This window comes from Syngnathus leptorhynchus, chromosome 2 (assembly GCF_054491065.1).
Source record: "Syngnathus leptorhynchus isolate UIUO chromosome 2, UIUO_Slep, whole genome shotgun sequence".
NCBI lineage: Eukaryota > Metazoa > Chordata > Actinopteri > Syngnathiformes > Syngnathidae > Syngnathus > Syngnathus leptorhynchus.
The window spans coordinates 19,786,751-19,803,310 of NC_141196.1; the positions used below are offsets into that span (position 1 = coordinate 19,786,751).

Here is a 16,560-nt window from a genome sequence, read left to right on the forward strand (position 1 = left end):
TTAAATTGCCAGAACGTTTATTTCATGAATGCTTTCACACTTTTCTTTATAAATGTATGTACAGAGAACTCCACCCAAAGTCAGCTCATGATCATGCATCAAATGCAACTAGATTAAGGAAATATACAGTCAATTAGAAGACTATGTATACATTATTACTATTGCCTTGCTCTATAGTCTAAAAATTAAAGACTTTTTATCATTAGCTTGCCAGTGATGTACTGTCTATAGTCACAATTAGAGGTAGGATTAAATAAACATGAAATGTTTTTGTTTTTTTAGCACGATATAAACTAGGTGCCAAATAATATGAGATGCTCCCTCTAGGTAAGTAGCTGTAAAACACAGGGAGATACTAAGTGTGTATAGTACAGGTAAGTACTGTATATATTGTGTCTTTCAAATTGTACATTGAAGCAGAAAATATCACATTGTGCTGAATTTGGGCAAATAGTTATGATTGATGTATATTAAACACAAATTTGTATTATATATATATATATATATATATATATATATATATATATATATATATATATATATATATATATATATATATATATATATATATATATATCAAAGGCTTTGGTTTAAAATTGTAGAATTATTGAAATGAACATGACCGCTACAATCCATTTAACATGAGGCATCATTCATGCTAAGGTCCCACACTGTAATTCATTATGAAGTAACATCTATGTGGCATCACACCCAATAAAATAGTTTGAAAATGTTTTACACAAAGAAAAACCCTGTTCAAGTTTGACCATGTAGAGAGATCCCATAATGCATGCGTACAAACCACCAAAATTGAAATGTCAAGGAATAAAAAGGGGGGGGTTCTAACTTTTTGAGGTATTTTCTATAGGTAGGACTGTGCGCACAAAAAAAAAATCACATCCCAAAATTTTACATTTTCGTCCCAATGGCAAAAGTAAAGCCGATACACCAAATGAAATGACTGAGAGGAAATGTTTATATTCACCACTCATTATCGTAACATATGTGATGCTTCAAAAGTGCATCACAGTGAAACAAAAGAAATATTAATATACATTAAAAAAAAAAAAGAATACCGCAGACATTTTGACCCTGTGAACATCGTGTGCCGTAGAATTTGCCCAAAGTTAAATATTTGCAACAAAACATGATTTTATATTAAATTCACTACACTCTCAGATTTTCTCAATCAAGGAAATTTTTTTAAAGCAAGGCAAGCCATTTTGGAAATGAAATCATAATGTTGACTGATAAGAAAACAGACTTTGGTATGACTATTATGGGCGTCTGTATAAATACGTACTTATAGGGCATCCTTGCAGACGCGTCAGATTAAGGCTATCTTAACTTTCCACAGTTGCCTGCCATTAGTCATGTCTGAGAAGCAATTTTCATCATTTGAATCATGATTTAAAACAGATTATAAAAGTATTAGGGCCACACGGTGAGAAAACCAAAAAGACATTGGTAAATTTCAAGGGAAAATATAGCGAAATTTAAAATGGAATGTTACAGGGATAAAGTTGGACTACTGAAATAATTTCAAGATTCAATCTGTAATTTCAACAAATTGATGTAAAAATTCTCTCAAACCTAAGGTAGCCTGTCATATAACAACATGAGTACTGTAATTTTGAGAACATTTCTGGTTGATCAGAAATGATTTCCGACTGTATTCTTCAAATTTGATGGCATTATTCGAAGAGCAGTGGTATTTTTTCCTGTTTCGTGCGGCCCTAATACTGTGTACATGACAATGCGAGGTTGGAACAGGGTCCCTCCCAGTGAGATCAATTGGTACATTGTGTCGATGGCGAGGCGGCTGCTACCCCGCAGCGCTATCCGATGCTTCAATTCTATTTCAGACTGCGAGCGGCGGCTAAAACCACCTCACAATCAATTCATTCCTCTGCCGTTTTGATTTGCTCTCGCTGTGCTTATAAATGCATTGCTAATCTTGTCGCTGACCTCTGTGAGTGCAAAATGCGGACAAAGGCCTAAACGTGACCTAGTAGGCACCAGGAATGACAACTTGGCTATTAAAATGATCCACGTAGGAAAGCTGTGCTACGACATTGTTTAAATACTCCAATGAAAGAGAAAATCAACAATAAGGCAATGAATCAAAATGTGTCATGAAAGGGCTTGGATGAGGTCATATTGGAAAAGGAATGACCCTCTCGGTTTTTCAGTCGACGCAGCCGGCACTCGGGCTTCCAAAAGAATGATGCTGTGGTTCTAAGGTCTGTGCTGGCAAAAAAAAACGTGGAAAAGAAGTCCGACAATTCGAGAATGGACATTTCAATACGTATCAAGCGCTATGGTTTGTGTAAGTAGGGGGTTCTTAGCCCCCTCAGGTTGCTGTCTGGAAATCCCATCACAACTAAAAATCAGACAAAGTCTTCTTTACTTTGTTCCTATATTTTGTACTGAACACTAAAGCCTATAGAAGCATGTCTTTAGACGCTGGCCGCCACTACTGCATCTTTCACTCTTGGAGCTCTCCATTCCGTGGCCTTAAGCTTCCTCGGGGGCTGCGGGCTTCTTTAGATCCCGGATCTGCTTGACCAGATAGTTTTTCTCGTCGCAAAACTGCTCATCCTCTGACCGGTCTGTCTGGAAGTGGCTCAGGAACTCGACCAGCTTGGTCTGGTTCTTCAGCAGGATGTCCAGGACTGGCTGAGTCTTGTTAGGGTTTGCAACAAATACCTGAGAGATCCAATGGAGAATGTTTCACATTGTGGAGTAGGTAATAAATTAGTTCAGAAGTCTATTTAGGGGTGTTTGCGACTATACTATTCTAGGGGTGGGCGATATGGGCAAAAAAATATAATTTGTTTGAAAGATTTTCACGATAACGATATTTGGATAATATTCCCCCCCCCCAAAAAAAGATCATTTTGTTTTACTACTTTATGTATCTCACCTTCATTCATTCCGTGCTCCCGACAGACCTTGACTACATTGCCTCCGTGAGTGTGATTTGTAGAGACGACGTATTTCTTTCAACACTTTTCATGTGTTTAGCACTCATGAAAGGCTTGTCAATGGGCGATTTTCTTTTCAACTCTATTATTATGTTGGATTTGTCACAAAAAGTATTAGGATTTTTTGTTCTTTTTTTAAGGCCGGTGCTGTGGCGTGGCGACTTACAAACAACTCGATATTGCAAAATTACACATCGTCAAAACAACATTGACGATACTTTCGCAAACCATACATATCGCCCACCCTTACAATATAGCGGATCACATATCACTAGCATTTTTTTTTCTCAGCATAAAACTAGTAAACATCACTTCTCATCAGAATATGGTCACAGAGAAATACCAACCACAGAATTTCTCATGCATGTTCAACGATTGCACAACAACCGCCCACTCACCTTGAAAACATGGAAGGCTTCAAACTGGATGTTACGACTGTTATCTCTTAGCATGTTCATCATCAGTTTCAAGTTCTCTGCTCGGCTGATGTACTTTGTCATCACTGTGAAGTTGTGTCGATCCAGCAAAAGTTCCCCCAGAAGCTGAAAATCCATTCTTTTTTTAATTGTGGATGGCAAATAGTGACATTACTTGAATTCACATTAAGGCTGCGAGGGAGGTACCTTTAAAGACTGTCGTTTGGTGACGTAATTGTCCGAAAGCAGGAGCTTGTCATATTCTGTAAATATCTGACAGACATTTTTAAAGGGAATATTAGATCGAGTCACAACATGGCTTCTAGTCACGAAATGTGAGCTTTTACCCGGTCATAATTGGTCTCCAAGAAATCAGCACACATAATCTTATGTCTTGTGAGGAGATCCTGCCAGAGCACAATCAAGTTGTTGGAACAACACAATGCTGAACAGACAGGCTAAAAAAAAAATAAAGAGGAATTTGTCATAGCGTACCTTGAATGATGCAAAGGCATCTGACGCTATGTCAAAGGTGGAGAGCTCCACATATCGGAAGAAACAGTAGAACTCTTCAGAGAAAAGTACCGTCCTAGCTAACGGCTCATGGCGGAGACACTCTCTCAGCATCATCCCGCAGTTCAGAGCCACTTCGGCATTCTCATATCTGTACAGGTGAACACCATCCAAGTCAAGTTGGGTCTTTCTGTTACGGCAGCATAATTCCACACATGCCATTGCTTCGTTTATTCTGCAGTGTAACCTCTAAGATTGACTATCCCTAGAGTTGTACAATTTCACTCTCAATTCTGATAAAACATCAGGGAATTGAACCAATGGAAGATGAATGAATGGATGGATGGATGGATAGATGGATACACAGCTGTCAATTTCATTTTACTATTGCATGACAGCACGCAGCTTTTCTCTGTTCACAGGCATACCAAGAGTGCACAGCAAAAATCTTTGAATTGCTGACTAACTCAAGCTAAACTGTACATCCACAATACACAACTGTTTTTTTCAAACAAGATGGTCCCTTTTAAGAAGACTACATAACTAGCTTTCAACAATAATGATTTTCATTTCCATGTCAAACGCACAAGTAAATGCAACGTGCAAGTTCAAGCTCGCTCTCTGGGAGTTGTTGGAACATATTTCGGGTAGCTGTGAAATTTGCAAGGCACGTCAAGAGAAAATCATCGTGTCAGAAACATTCTTAGGGTGTGAATATAAACATACTCTGGTTTTTGATGTGACAAGCGGGACTTACCCTTTTAACAGCATGAAGAGGATCTGTTGGTGTGTAGAGATGTATTCTACCGTCGGAGTGCGTGTGCCAATCTGCCGTCTCACGATATTACTGAACAGATGAACCACATCCTTCTTCCCCTGTGTTAATAAAAAAAATAAAAAAAAAGAACTTAGTGGGTAAATGGCCTGGTTGTAATACCTAAAACACTTCTCAGAATGACACTTTTTGTGGCTACAGTAGAGCGATAGGGTGCATTATGCTACCTCAAAGTCAATCCTTTGCAAATTTGCAATGAGAGAAATGAGAAGGTTAGTGTTGTACAGCTCCTGTGCAAGCTGAGCCACCGCCTCGGTCTGAGGTTCCTTGTCACCTGTCCCACAAAGGACCTCCTTCAGGGAAGCTAGATTTTTTGAAGCTTCCTCTGCTACCTAAGAATTGCACAATTAAAGTGAGAAACATACATTTCCAAGTTGAAAACAATTGGTTATGTTTCTTTCCAATTAAGTCACCTTTTCACACTTTTTACTTTCCCCGGCGTCCAGCTTTTCCATGTATGCCACATTCTCTTTCAAACTTCTCACTATTTCTGCCGGACTCTTCTGAGACTTTCCGAAAGGGAACGGCATGACTCAATGGGAGGATCCCAGACCCTGTTACAAAAGTTATACACAACTGTGACGTGCATCAGGAAATGGCTGCAAAACGCACACCTGAGGAAACAAGGCCACGGCTATAGTTGGGTTCTCTTATTCCAGTGGCAAATCGACACTCAACAAAATAAACTATACAAGGCAAAAATCAACACAACCAGCAAACGACATTAACTTCCTCTGCTAACTTTTCACTCAAGTTGAGTGACGATTCAAATGTCAAAGCAATGTTCATTGGCGAAGTTTAGCTAGCTTACGACCCAGTGGCAAGAAAAGAGCAATCGCGGACATCGTACACGACGAACAACACATCAAACACGGATAGAAGATTCTCAAGTGTCAAAACTCACCGACTAAATACGAAGATAAGTTTTAAATTTGGAGGAAGCTCGATGGCGAAAGCTTAGCTGGTAGGCTAGCAAGTTGTCTCTACTTTCCTTTTTTTTCACTTGGTTAGGTTGCCTTTAAATGTAACCTTATCTCAGATCTGTAGTTTACACGCCCGACTCGTAACAAAAATGTGGCTACAATATTCGCTGACGAACGACCATCGTAGCGGTGCTAAGTCATGTAAACCTGGCTACTCTCAAACGACTGTCATCTAACTAGCTAGCTGCCTCGTTTAAAGGAGACTGACAACTTCATTTCCCTGTTGTCTAGTGTGCAGTTGAAGCCTCCCTCTCTCGCCCCCTCTTCCCCTTCCCAGGGACACCGGGTGGGCATGTTTTACCCCATGCGATGATTGACATCTATTTTAGCCAATGGTGTTGAGAGAAAGGCCCCCTTTTTTTCTCTCCCTGTAACCGCCCGCTCGTAACGAAAGGTCGTTTATGGGTTTATATGTTTTTCTTGGGAGGAGCAATTCATTCCTATGTATCTAGCAAGAACATTGTGTTTGCGTCGGAATATTTTTACTTCATCAAGTGCACGAAATAGTCAACAGAAAACAAGGTCCTGTTCAGAAACTATCCAAAAAATGAATAGAATAAAAAAATCCCTTAATTCCGTTTCATTTCATACAGTAATAACATACGTAATTAGAATTAAACAGACTTAAAGAATTTTTGTTACGTTACATAAATCTTCTGCTGAATGGTATTCTATTTGTTGTACCGGCTTTGGCCACACGAGGGCAGTTATGAGACGTCCCGCTGCAGCATGCAGTAGCCAAGAATGACCGCTATGGCGCTACCAGGCAACATTCAGCAGTTCACTGAGGCATGTTTGCATACCAACTAAAAATGGGTGCCTTGAAAGCATGGGATAATATCTTGATACTTCAAAACTTCCTCCCATTGTTTTTTGATTAGGTCGATTTTTTACCCCCCCCATTATATCCTGTTTCTTATGGCCTTTTAATTGCTGCATTATGTACAAGTTTGAATGTGACAACAGCCAGTACCAGCCATTATAAAATATTACCCTGTTTAATTCAAAAGAGAGAATTTATCAAATAGTTGTAAAAATAATTTGGACTTTAGGTGCATCTCGGGACAATTAGTCACTGCTGTTATCATGGGTGCCGCCACCAGTTCAGCAAGGAAGGTCCCGGTACACCACCTGGACATTGAGGGAGTACAGTTGGACCAGTGTTTGTCAACCACTGTGCCGCGGCACATTAGTGTGCGGTGAGTGATCATCAGGTGTGCCGTGCAAAATTATCCAATTTCACCTAATTGGTCTAAAAATATTTTTTGAAAACAAATTAACCAGGATATCAGCTCTGTGTTCATCCAAACATGCACAGGTTTCACACAAAGTGAGTAAAGTATACTGAGATTGACATTTTGTACATGCAACTTTTCATATTGTAACAGTGAAACCTTTCCCAATTATTGCACTTTAAGTCAACTTCTAATTTGAAAGAACTATAAAAGATGATAAAATCCGTTTTTGAGTTGATTCCTATTCAAGACACTTTGATAAGTGTTAGAGGGTTGATAGATTAGTTTGATCCTATGCTTATGTTGGAATGTAACCTGTAATAATTAACATAGCTTGTCCTGCAAAAATAAGTTAGTGAGCACCACTCTAACAATAAGAATGACTATATTGTTAATATAGGTGGCTACGTCTTAACAGATTTTTGTTGGTGTGCCTCGAGATTTTTTTCCAATGAAAAGGTGTGCCGTGAATGAAAAAAGGTTGACAAACACTGAGTTAGACGGTGGTGAGGTTACTACAACTCTCTCATGCCGGTTGCTTCTGTTTTTAAAAAAAAAATGCAATTGAATTCAAATTGGGACAGTTAACATGTCATCTGAAGCCATCCACTCCTTTAATTTCGTTGTGTAAACATGTTAAAAAAAGTCTAATATCACATTATAATGTGATGAATTTGGCTTCACTTACAAGAAGAAGCAATTTCTACAGGTTCGATAAGTGGCAGAGACCTTTTCATGTCTTATAATTCAAATTTACACATACAATAAAAAAAATAATGAGGTTCAAAGTTTAAAATTATTATTAAGGTTGAAAAAGAACACACACATACTAACATAGTGTGCCCAAATTCTATCTCGACATGTAGGTATGCAAATGTATTATAAGCTTACTTTAATAAAACCAGTGCAACAAAAATAAGAGTGGGTACGTTTTTGTCTCGACTTGAGATGAGCCCTGTGACAGAACTGACAAAACAATTTAGAATCAAAGAGAACTTGTACCTTGAGCCAGCTGCATTTTTCCTACAGAGTCCCTAGATGATGCCCTCAACTTGGTCCCTCCACACCTTGCTGCAACATCAAGACTCCATGTGAAACTATTCCAGGATTAATTTTGTAGATTTCAGTTGTCTTCAACTCCATCCTCCCAGTTCTTTGCCAAGAAAAGCTCTCACAGCTCAACATGACTGTTGAGCTCAACATGACTGCAGATCCATCTGCAGATGGATCACAGACTTCCTGACAGACTGGAAGCAACATCTGTGGAAGACTGTCTCAAACACAAGGACCACCCAACACTAATGCCTGGGTCTTCTCTCTTTACACCAACTGCTGCACTTCCAGGCATCAGCCAATAAAACAGATACGTTTGCAAACAACAGGGAGGCACACTAGCTGGTGTCCTGGTACAACAACAACCTGCCGCTTACCAGGCAGAAAACAGAAGAGGTGATCATGGACTTGAGGAAGTTCCCAACCCCATAGGCCCCTCAACTCCACACACTCATCCTTCTCCATCATGGACTCTTTCAATTTCCTGGGCACCATCGTCACCCACTACCTCAAATCATCTCCTTCATTAAAAAGCCCCAGCAGAGGATGTTCTTAATCAAACTTCCAGCCATGTTGGTATAGTTCTACACAGCGGACACCTGTTCTATCTTCTCCCTTCAGGAAGTAGGCTACGATTTATTCAGACCACAGTCTTCCTGCTGCCACATGAACAGATTATTCATCTCAGTTATCACCACACTAAACAAACCGGTATCACACCTACACTTGAAATGATTTTTTTCTTGGTAGAAGATTCTGATTTCATCATGACGAACATAGACGTGCGCTTCCCGGCAGCAACTCCGGTTTCACCTAAATACTATGTATTGTAAGATAGTTAAGTATCTTGCATCCGTGTGTACGAAATCTTCTTTTCACATTTCCAATGGTCACATAGCAACTCGGCACCGAAGCTTTTATTGTGGAAAACCACACCCGGAAGTAGCGAGTGGAAGGCCTTGGTAACTAGCTTAACTGTACTTGAGTGAGGGAAAGCACACGATCGCTTGTGAAGGACGGGGTGAAATTCAGTCGCCACTCGCTACACTTTCCCTGTTCTTAACCTCTTGGCGCCGTAAGATAATAGTTAGCAGGTAAGACTTTTGTATCGGTGGCTTGCGAGACAGCCAGCGTGTTCTGTGGCCTGCTGTGGTTCGGGGCCGTTGTGCTGGCGCTCAAGCCAAGCTGCTCTCTTCTCAGGGATACATCACGTATGGCGCTCTTTGCTTTCGAAGCGGTTTGCAAAGACCCGCGCCTGTCACGACTATATCCCTCATTTAAAGGGAAATATTCGCTGCTATTCCGCTTCCCACAACCACCGAATCAAAAAGTGCTCTTTTCAGACAATGGCCTTTTTTCTTTTTTAAACCGAGGCCTTGTGAAACATTTCGAGGCGTGGAAGTGTACCCAGTTCCCCCCAAAATCACTAGTTTATAGCTAGTTTGTCCGAGAAGGAGATACACACCCCCTTTAATTCAAAACTTTGTGGCAAGAAAACATGGGGGAGTTTCCTCGTTTCATTTACAGTAGTCATATATTCCTTCACATTGTTCGTCGTGCAATATGCCGAAATGTTCATTTGTGATGATCGTTTTAGCGAACACTTGACTTTATTGCAAGACGCATTTTTAAGTTTGGTTTACATGAGCTTATTGTGTGTTTGCACGCCACTCTCACCGCCGCAGTGAGGCGATGGTGGCTCTGCTATCATGGCAGTAATGGCTCGTTCTAAGGCGTCGCAGTACATTGTTTGTCTTAAGTAGCAAAGAAAATTTCCACTTCGATTTGGACGTAAGCTTTTGAGTCTCATCTTGAAATGTTCTCGTTTATTTCATCCGTACACACCACTTAGCAGCATTTTCAACACGCCAGCCCTGAAAAGAATGCACAAATTTAGAGGTTGAACTGACCCTGGTTGACAGAACGCGTTTTAATTTTCACATTAATGTCTAATTAATGGTTATGTAAATATTTAAATATTATTTAATAAAACAAGATAATAAATAATTACATCATACTAGAAAGAAGATTCCAATGCATATCATAACAGACACTGTGTTCTAAAATGGCCCATTTTTAATATAATTATGTTTTTTACTGGCAGAATGGATGCAAAAATGAGTTCGATTTGATACATACAGTAAGACAGATAATGGACAACTAGTGTCAGCACATTGTATTGCATCAAGTATGTGCATGCAGTCATCGTGTACAATGTGTATTAGAATTATTCAAATATTAGAATTTGATTGGTCCTGATTTTGCCTAATCTAATTTAATTATACTTACAGTGACCGCTGGTGTTGCATCTACAGGCCTCTGCTGTGTTGATATAATCAACTATCGCCAGCATTATACAGAAAACAATATGTCACGATTGGTCATTTCAGAAAACTTTAATTCAGACTTGGTTTATGTCACTACGTCTGTTTCGCAAGAAGAGGTGATTCAGCATCCGAGTGGACCCCTCACAATTCTACAATCAGTTTCTATTGGATGCAGTGCTCTTATTTTATTGTCTATAGTAGCTTTTTTGAAAATGTAAAATTTCGTTTTCCATTTTGTCTTTGGCTCTTTCCTTCTGACTTCAGTTCATCACTCATTGTGGTTGAAGCAGTTCTACGGATGTGGATGAGGTTTGGTTCAACTTGTCTCATCCAGCTGCTCTTTTTCACTTTCACTCTTTGATTTTCATTAGGAAGTCATCAGCACTCTAGATCATGTCTGGGCAGAGGAAAGGTGCTGCAGCTCGCCTGCCTAAATGCGCCTTTTGTCGAACCAGCAGGGAAAAGGACTGCGGACAGCTGCTTGTGTCTGACAGCCAGAAGGTGGCAGCCCACCACAAGTGCATGGTGAGCAGATCACTGTGGTCTTTTACTTGAAGCATGTGACTCAAAAAAAATAAGTTAACCCTCTCTTGGCAACATTATGACATAATTCCTTCCAGAGGGATTTTTTTTTTTTCAATTTGAAATTGCGGAGTTGTTCTAGGATGCCAAGGGGAAAACGGCTAAGGTAAACAAACAAATTAAACAATAACGCTAACGGGGTTAAAAGTTACATGAAGCTATTGTGCACCGACCATAGCTGAATGAGTTACCTACCAGTTACTAACTTACTGGTTATCTCTAGGACCAAACACCTTGCCATTATTCCACGCTTCCTGACCGCTTATTAAGCAAGAAGTTAAAGCGAATGGCCGCTATAACTAACCAGATAATACGGTGACTAACCAAACATGATTATGATCCAGTCTGTGTTTAATGCAGGCACCTGTGTTTGAATGGCCTGTTCTCTCTTGGAGTTGAGAAAAATGTTGACCCTTTTCCACTGATTCGTACACCCGTACTTGCAAGAACTAGCCATGTTGTTATTGTTTGAAACAATTCAAAAACCATAAAAAAAATCTTCCCATCCACCCAATGTATGCCTGCAATCTTTTGTTTCAATGATACACGCACAACTTTTGATGTCTGTAGTGGCAGATTGTTTCAATACGACTCGTAATATAAATAAATACAATATTGTTTCTGATGCTGCTATTTTTGATGGGATTTAAAACAAAACAAAACAAAACAAAAAAAGAAATGGACAATGTGGAAAGATCATTGTAATAACATAATTTAAGAAAAGGATAGTCTGGAACAATAAAGAGGGGAAATCGATAAGTGTTAGCAAGAATTCAATGATCAATTTATTGTGTCATTTGGTTATTACTTTAGTCACCCTGTGGTGTGCCTTGTTCACCTTGGGTGTGCCATTCCCGTGTGTACCGTGCCCTTTTCAGGGCAATGTGGTGCACACATGCAGATAACACCATATACAGTAGGAAAATGCAAGCACTATTGATTTTATCAATGTATAGATGGATGGAGACATGGATTTGCTGCATCCTGCTTCACTTTGAACAAACAAAGTGGCGACAGGTATCTGCATCCACAGGTATTGTGGATGCAGATTAAACTCAAAACGACACCCACAAAACATTGGACCAAAACCAATTTATCAGTTTTATTCTATATTTCTTTTTATTTTTTATTATTATTCTCATTTGTCATGTGTAGAATGTGGTCCAGCATTAATCGGTCTTCCTTGATCAGATGGAATCCTAGATCACAAAACAAAGAAACAAAAGTAATGTTGTCTTAACAACTTTTTAAAAAATGTTTGTTTGAATAATGTCACTGACAAGATGTAATATGATAAATGTTTTACTTTTGCCAATGGATACAAGATTCCACAAATGTTCTTTTTTTTGTTTTGTTTACGATATAGCTTTTCTCCTCTGCCCTGGTCTCATCGCACTCTGCTAATGAAAACATTGGAGGGTTTTCTGTTGAAGATGTAAAGAAGGAGATCAAAAGGGGGAACAAATTGGTGAGTTGTTTTTATTTTTACACCGCATAAACAAAGACAATGGTAAAAGCGGTTTAGTCGACAAGCCAAATAAAGTGGAAAAGTCATAAGCAGAAAATAAATTAAGCCTGTTAAAATTCACTGGTAAGACCTTTATGAATACTGTTGGGTCCAAATGCAGTTTTACAGGTGATTGGCCCAAAAAAAAAAAATCATTGAGGGGAAAGTCAAAAAGTGAAAGTTATAGTTCATGAAAGACAAGGTGAAATATTTCAAGGCGGTGCTGACATATTCAAAATCAGAAACTATCTCAGCTCGATTGTATATGCTCCATTACAAAATCATAATGTGTATATTGTTTTAAATTGCCGCTGTTCTCACCTTCTCAGTGTGGCTTGGTGGTTCTTAGAATTATGCTTGATGTTTTAACCATACTTTGCCAATACACAGAACGCACAATGTCAGATCTGCTCTTTTTTGTAGTAAGCCCCCAAGTTTCTTTCACGATGGCACTTTTTTATGTACATACTCATAAATTGAAGTTGAAATTCTGCAGCAATCTAGTCATGCTCACCGAGGGTGCTGTCCAACCATTCCTACTTCCAGCAATTCATTCACTATCATGACTGTATGTCATTAAGCCCATGACAATAATATCTCATTTGTGAAAAGCAAAAACGTCTGTGGTTTTGTTTTGAAAATAACAAAAGTGCTCCACGTACCACTACAGATGTGCTCGTCATGTCACCGGCCGGGTGCTACCATTGGCTGTGATGTGAATACGTGCCGAAGGACTTATCACTATTACTGCGCTGTAAAGGACAAAGCCCAGGTTAAAGAGAATGCATCACAAGGAACTTACCTGTAAGTTACTTTCTTCCCCAAAGCCCTTCAGAAAAATACATGTTTTTAATTCATTTATGAACCACGACTTGCTTTTAATTGTAGCGTTTACTGCCGCAAACATCGAGATGCTTCTCGAGATGGCATTGAAGGTAAGTCCATCTAAAGTTCTAACCCGTGCTCCCCCCATATTTGTACGACATTTGATGCTGTTTTTAAAAAAAGTTGTTTTGTTTTTTTAGATGAAGAGGAAAGTGTGGCCAATGACTCTGACTCCTCGCCACCACAAAACAGGGGCAGAGGAAGATTTGAAAAGGGAAAAACCAAGGTTCGCGGCCAGGCAGAAGACACGCGCTCCACCTCCTCTCAGGCTGCAGATGAGGAGACTTCCTCACATGTAAGGCGACTTGCCATTCACAGTGTGAGAAACATTCACCTGCGTGCTGGATTGATTTTTATTTGGCCTCTCACTGGTGCGTTGTAGCGGGAGAGGTCGCCTCTTCGGACCAGTCCGGCTGATAGCGGCCAGCGCTGCGGTTTTTGCCATGCTGGTGATGAAGAAAATGGAACAAGGGGCGTGCTTCACACTGATAATTCCAAAAAAGTGGCTGCTCACTACAAATGCATGGTAATATTAAGGAGGGGGAAACGTGTTGCTGCAAGAAATGTAAGCGTTGTGAATGTGCTGTGTTTAAGGCAGCCTACTGTTCCTACTTTTCAGCTTTTTTCATCCGGGACAGTTCAGCTGACCACTACATCACGGGCCGAGTTCGGGAACTTTGACGTGAAAACCGTAATCCAAGAGATTAAAAGAGGCAAAAGAATGGTGAAAAGATTTTTCCTTAATCCAATTGTTGATGAATGACTCCAAAATGTGCCTATTCTAATCTAATCAGAATTTGTGGTTGTTTTGTTATTTAAGAAATGCACACTTTGCAGCCAGTTGGGTGCAACCATTGGGTGTGAGATTAAAGCTTGTGTGAAGACTTACCACTACCACTGCGGTCTGCAAGACAAAGCAAAGTACATCGAGAACATGGCACGTGGAATCTACAAGTGAGCACTCCTCTTACCAGCCTTATTTAAAGTCTAGTAAAATGCTAGCACAGTCAATCCTTTCCACCGTTTTGAGACACAGCTTCGTGGGGGATGACTTCTTATCGCTCAGCGTTAGTTACAAGTCCTCTTGATTTCAGACTGTATTGTAAGAACCACAGTGGCAACGAGGAGCGAGATGAGGAAGACGAAGAACGAGAGAATCGCAGTAGAGAAAGAGCGGCAATCGATCGCGGAGGAACACTGTCGATGCAAGTAAATGGCAACTAGCCACAATGTAAGTGTTCCAAGTCTATAAACAATATTTATCAATTGTCAAAATTCAGATAGTGGTTGTTTTTTAGCCTCAACAATACAACTGGAATCCATTCAGATTGCAAATGGGTTTTTATTGACCTGCTTGATTGATTTTTTTTTTTTTTTTCAAACAGGTTTGGTGCCTGACAGCAAAAATTTGCGGGGGAGCTATGCGTCTTTCTACAAAATCTCCGCCTACTCAGCGTTGCGGTCTTTAGTTTCCCCATGAGCTGTCTTCGACACGTCGCCTTCCCAAATAAATGGATGCACTGCATTGAGACTAGATGAGCTTTTCACGCATCGGTGATCCCTACAGAGCATGGACTCCTGCAGAATTGCGATGAAAAGCCAAAGATTAACTTTCAAAGGAAAAGTTATGGACGTATCTTCAACTATTTGTGCTACTGTCATGCTCAAAAAGCTGGATGGACTGAAGTTATACTCGTCACCTCGTAGACTACTTCACACGATGAAACAATATTTTTTTCCTTCACTGCAATATCTGTCAGCAGTCTCTACAAAGTTGTGCAGTTTTATCATTTTGTTGTGTCAATCATATCTTTCAACATTTTTTGTGTTAGCCTTCATTTCTTGCTATGTAGTAATACATTTGCTACTGTGTAATCATCATGAGTAATTTTGAATGTGTGGATTTAGGAAGGTCACAAGTTTTACTGGCATGCACTTGCATTCAATGGTGGATTCTTGTTTTTTCTCTTTAGCCGCTAAAGAGAGCTCAGTACACGGCTTTTCAGGAAAGTTGGCTTGACTTTATTTGGTGTGATGTTACAACGTATCTCTACAAATGTATGCAATCATGTTTTTTGCAAATAGAATTTCTTTTGTATTTTACATGTTTACTGAATAATGTGGTCTTATTTGAGTGTTCAAAAAAAATAATAATTAAGAATCTCTCGCATAGCCGGTAACTTGGTGTTGTTCCGCGTCCATGAGAGGAATGTGACACCAGCCCAAGTATGAAGTCACTGTGTATCTTTGTGAATTTAGTTTTACATTCTTGAACCTGACTGAAGCTTATCATGCTCACCTGGAACATTCATTCTGCCTTTTTAGTATTTTCAATAAATTAATTTGTGCATTTAATTCATGTTAATGCACAGATTTCTCTTTGCATATTTGTTTCCATTATTCAGTTCAACATAGTTCAATTGGATCTTGAATAAGTGGTAGGAGAGTGAAGTTGTGAACCCCATCTAATTCAGCAAGGGCATGTTCCCAAAACCTAACCAATAACCTAACCAAACAAAAAAATGTTACACAAAGGACTGTTGCTTTAAGGATAAGAAATTATGTATGAAATAAAACCGATGAGAAATTTAACCATTTCCTAAATTAATGTTTACTGACGCTTATCTTGAATCTGCTTATTTTTATTCAAAGGAAAACTATCCTGTGGGTTTCTCATTATTCCACACCTTGAGGGAATACTAAAAGTCGTTTGTGATGATTTTTTTACTTGCATCTTTGTTGAAGAAATTGGTGGTAGGCTTTTTTTCATTCGGGACAGTTCAGCTGACCACCATATCACGGGCCGAGTTCGGGAACTTCATCAACTTCTCTATGAAGATGCTATACTTTGAGCATCTGCAGGCATAAGCCCTTCTCATCCCCTTCACCCCGGTACCTTCAGGTGGTTTACGGTCTAGGTTCAGGCAAAGCAGCACCTGTGGTTTTTGTTTGGAGTGACTTTCTCCTAGATGGGCAGCCTACCATGGCTGAGCCCCTCTGCCTACTATTTACCCATAGCCGGGACAGTGATTGAGAGGCACCAGGGCATTGTGCACACACCGGTGGGCCTGCACGCCTTCTCTCTGGGGCCCACCGTTGCTCCGAGATTCCCTCCAGATTTAGCCTGGGACCGCGAGGTACCCAATTACCATACGTGGCCACGTGGAGGCACTGCAGGAGTCTTGACGGTGGAGACTTACGCACTTGGCTCCTCTTTTCGCACCCCGCACAGATAGC

The 16,560-nt window shown here is 39.9% G+C and overlaps 2 protein-coding genes across 2 annotated transcripts; one reads left to right on the top strand and one right to left on the bottom strand.

Annotated features, from left to right (window-relative positions):
- On the bottom strand, positions 1–6,032 carry cab39l1 (calcium binding protein 39, like 1). Its single transcript, XM_085905587.1, has 9 exons — positions 5,656–6,032; positions 5,165–5,305; positions 4,919–5,083; positions 4,674–4,792; positions 3,899–4,067; positions 3,751–3,810; positions 3,611–3,676; positions 3,386–3,529; positions 1–2,709 (listed from the first exon to the last, which is right to left on the bottom strand). The coding sequence occupies exons 2-9, from the start codon at positions 5,279–5,281 to the stop codon at positions 2,518–2,520; spliced, it is 1,032 nt and encodes a 343-aa protein (XP_085761713.1). The 5' UTR covers positions 5,282–5,305; positions 5,656–6,032; the 3' UTR covers positions 1–2,517.
- Positions 6,033–8,954: 2,922 nt separating this feature from the next.
- On the top strand, positions 8,955–15,708 carry phf6 (PHD finger protein 6). Its single transcript, XM_085906341.1, has 11 exons — positions 8,955–9,116; positions 10,721–10,874; positions 12,298–12,399; positions 13,109–13,242; positions 13,327–13,373; positions 13,464–13,618; positions 13,706–13,849; positions 13,943–14,047; positions 14,144–14,277; positions 14,418–14,554; positions 14,709–15,708. The coding sequence occupies exons 2-10, from the start codon at positions 10,743–10,745 to the stop codon at positions 14,545–14,547; spliced, it is 1,083 nt and encodes a 360-aa protein (XP_085762467.1). The 5' UTR covers positions 8,955–9,116; positions 10,721–10,742; the 3' UTR covers positions 14,548–14,554; positions 14,709–15,708.
- Positions 15,709–16,560: the final 852 nt, after the last annotated feature.

Excerpts from the sequence above, each read along its gene's own strand:
- cab39l1 (XM_085905587.1), bottom strand. The coding sequence starts at position 5,281 with ATGCCGTTCCCTTTCGGAAAGTCTCAGAAGAGTCCGGCAGAAATAGTG. Across the intron at positions 5,084-5,164 it reads AAAGTAAAAAGTGTGAAAAG|GTAGCAGAGGAAGCTTCAAA; the intron begins GTGACTTAATTG and ends TGCAATTCTTAG. Across the intron at positions 3,530-3,610 it reads CCAAACGACAGTCTTTAAAG|CTTCTGGGGGAACTTTTGCT; the intron begins GTACCTCCCTCG and ends ATGGATTTTCAG.
- phf6 (XM_085906341.1), top strand. The coding sequence starts at position 10,743 with ATGTCTGGGCAGAGGAAAGGTGCTGCAGCTCGCCTGCCTAAATGCGCC. Across the intron at positions 12,400-13,108 it reads TCAAAAGGGGGAACAAATTG|ATGTGCTCGTCATGTCACCG; the intron begins GTGAGTTGTTTT and ends GTACCACTACAG. Across the intron at positions 14,278-14,417 it reads ATGGCACGTGGAATCTACAA|ACTGTATTGTAAGAACCACA; the intron begins GTGAGCACTCCT and ends TCTTGATTTCAG.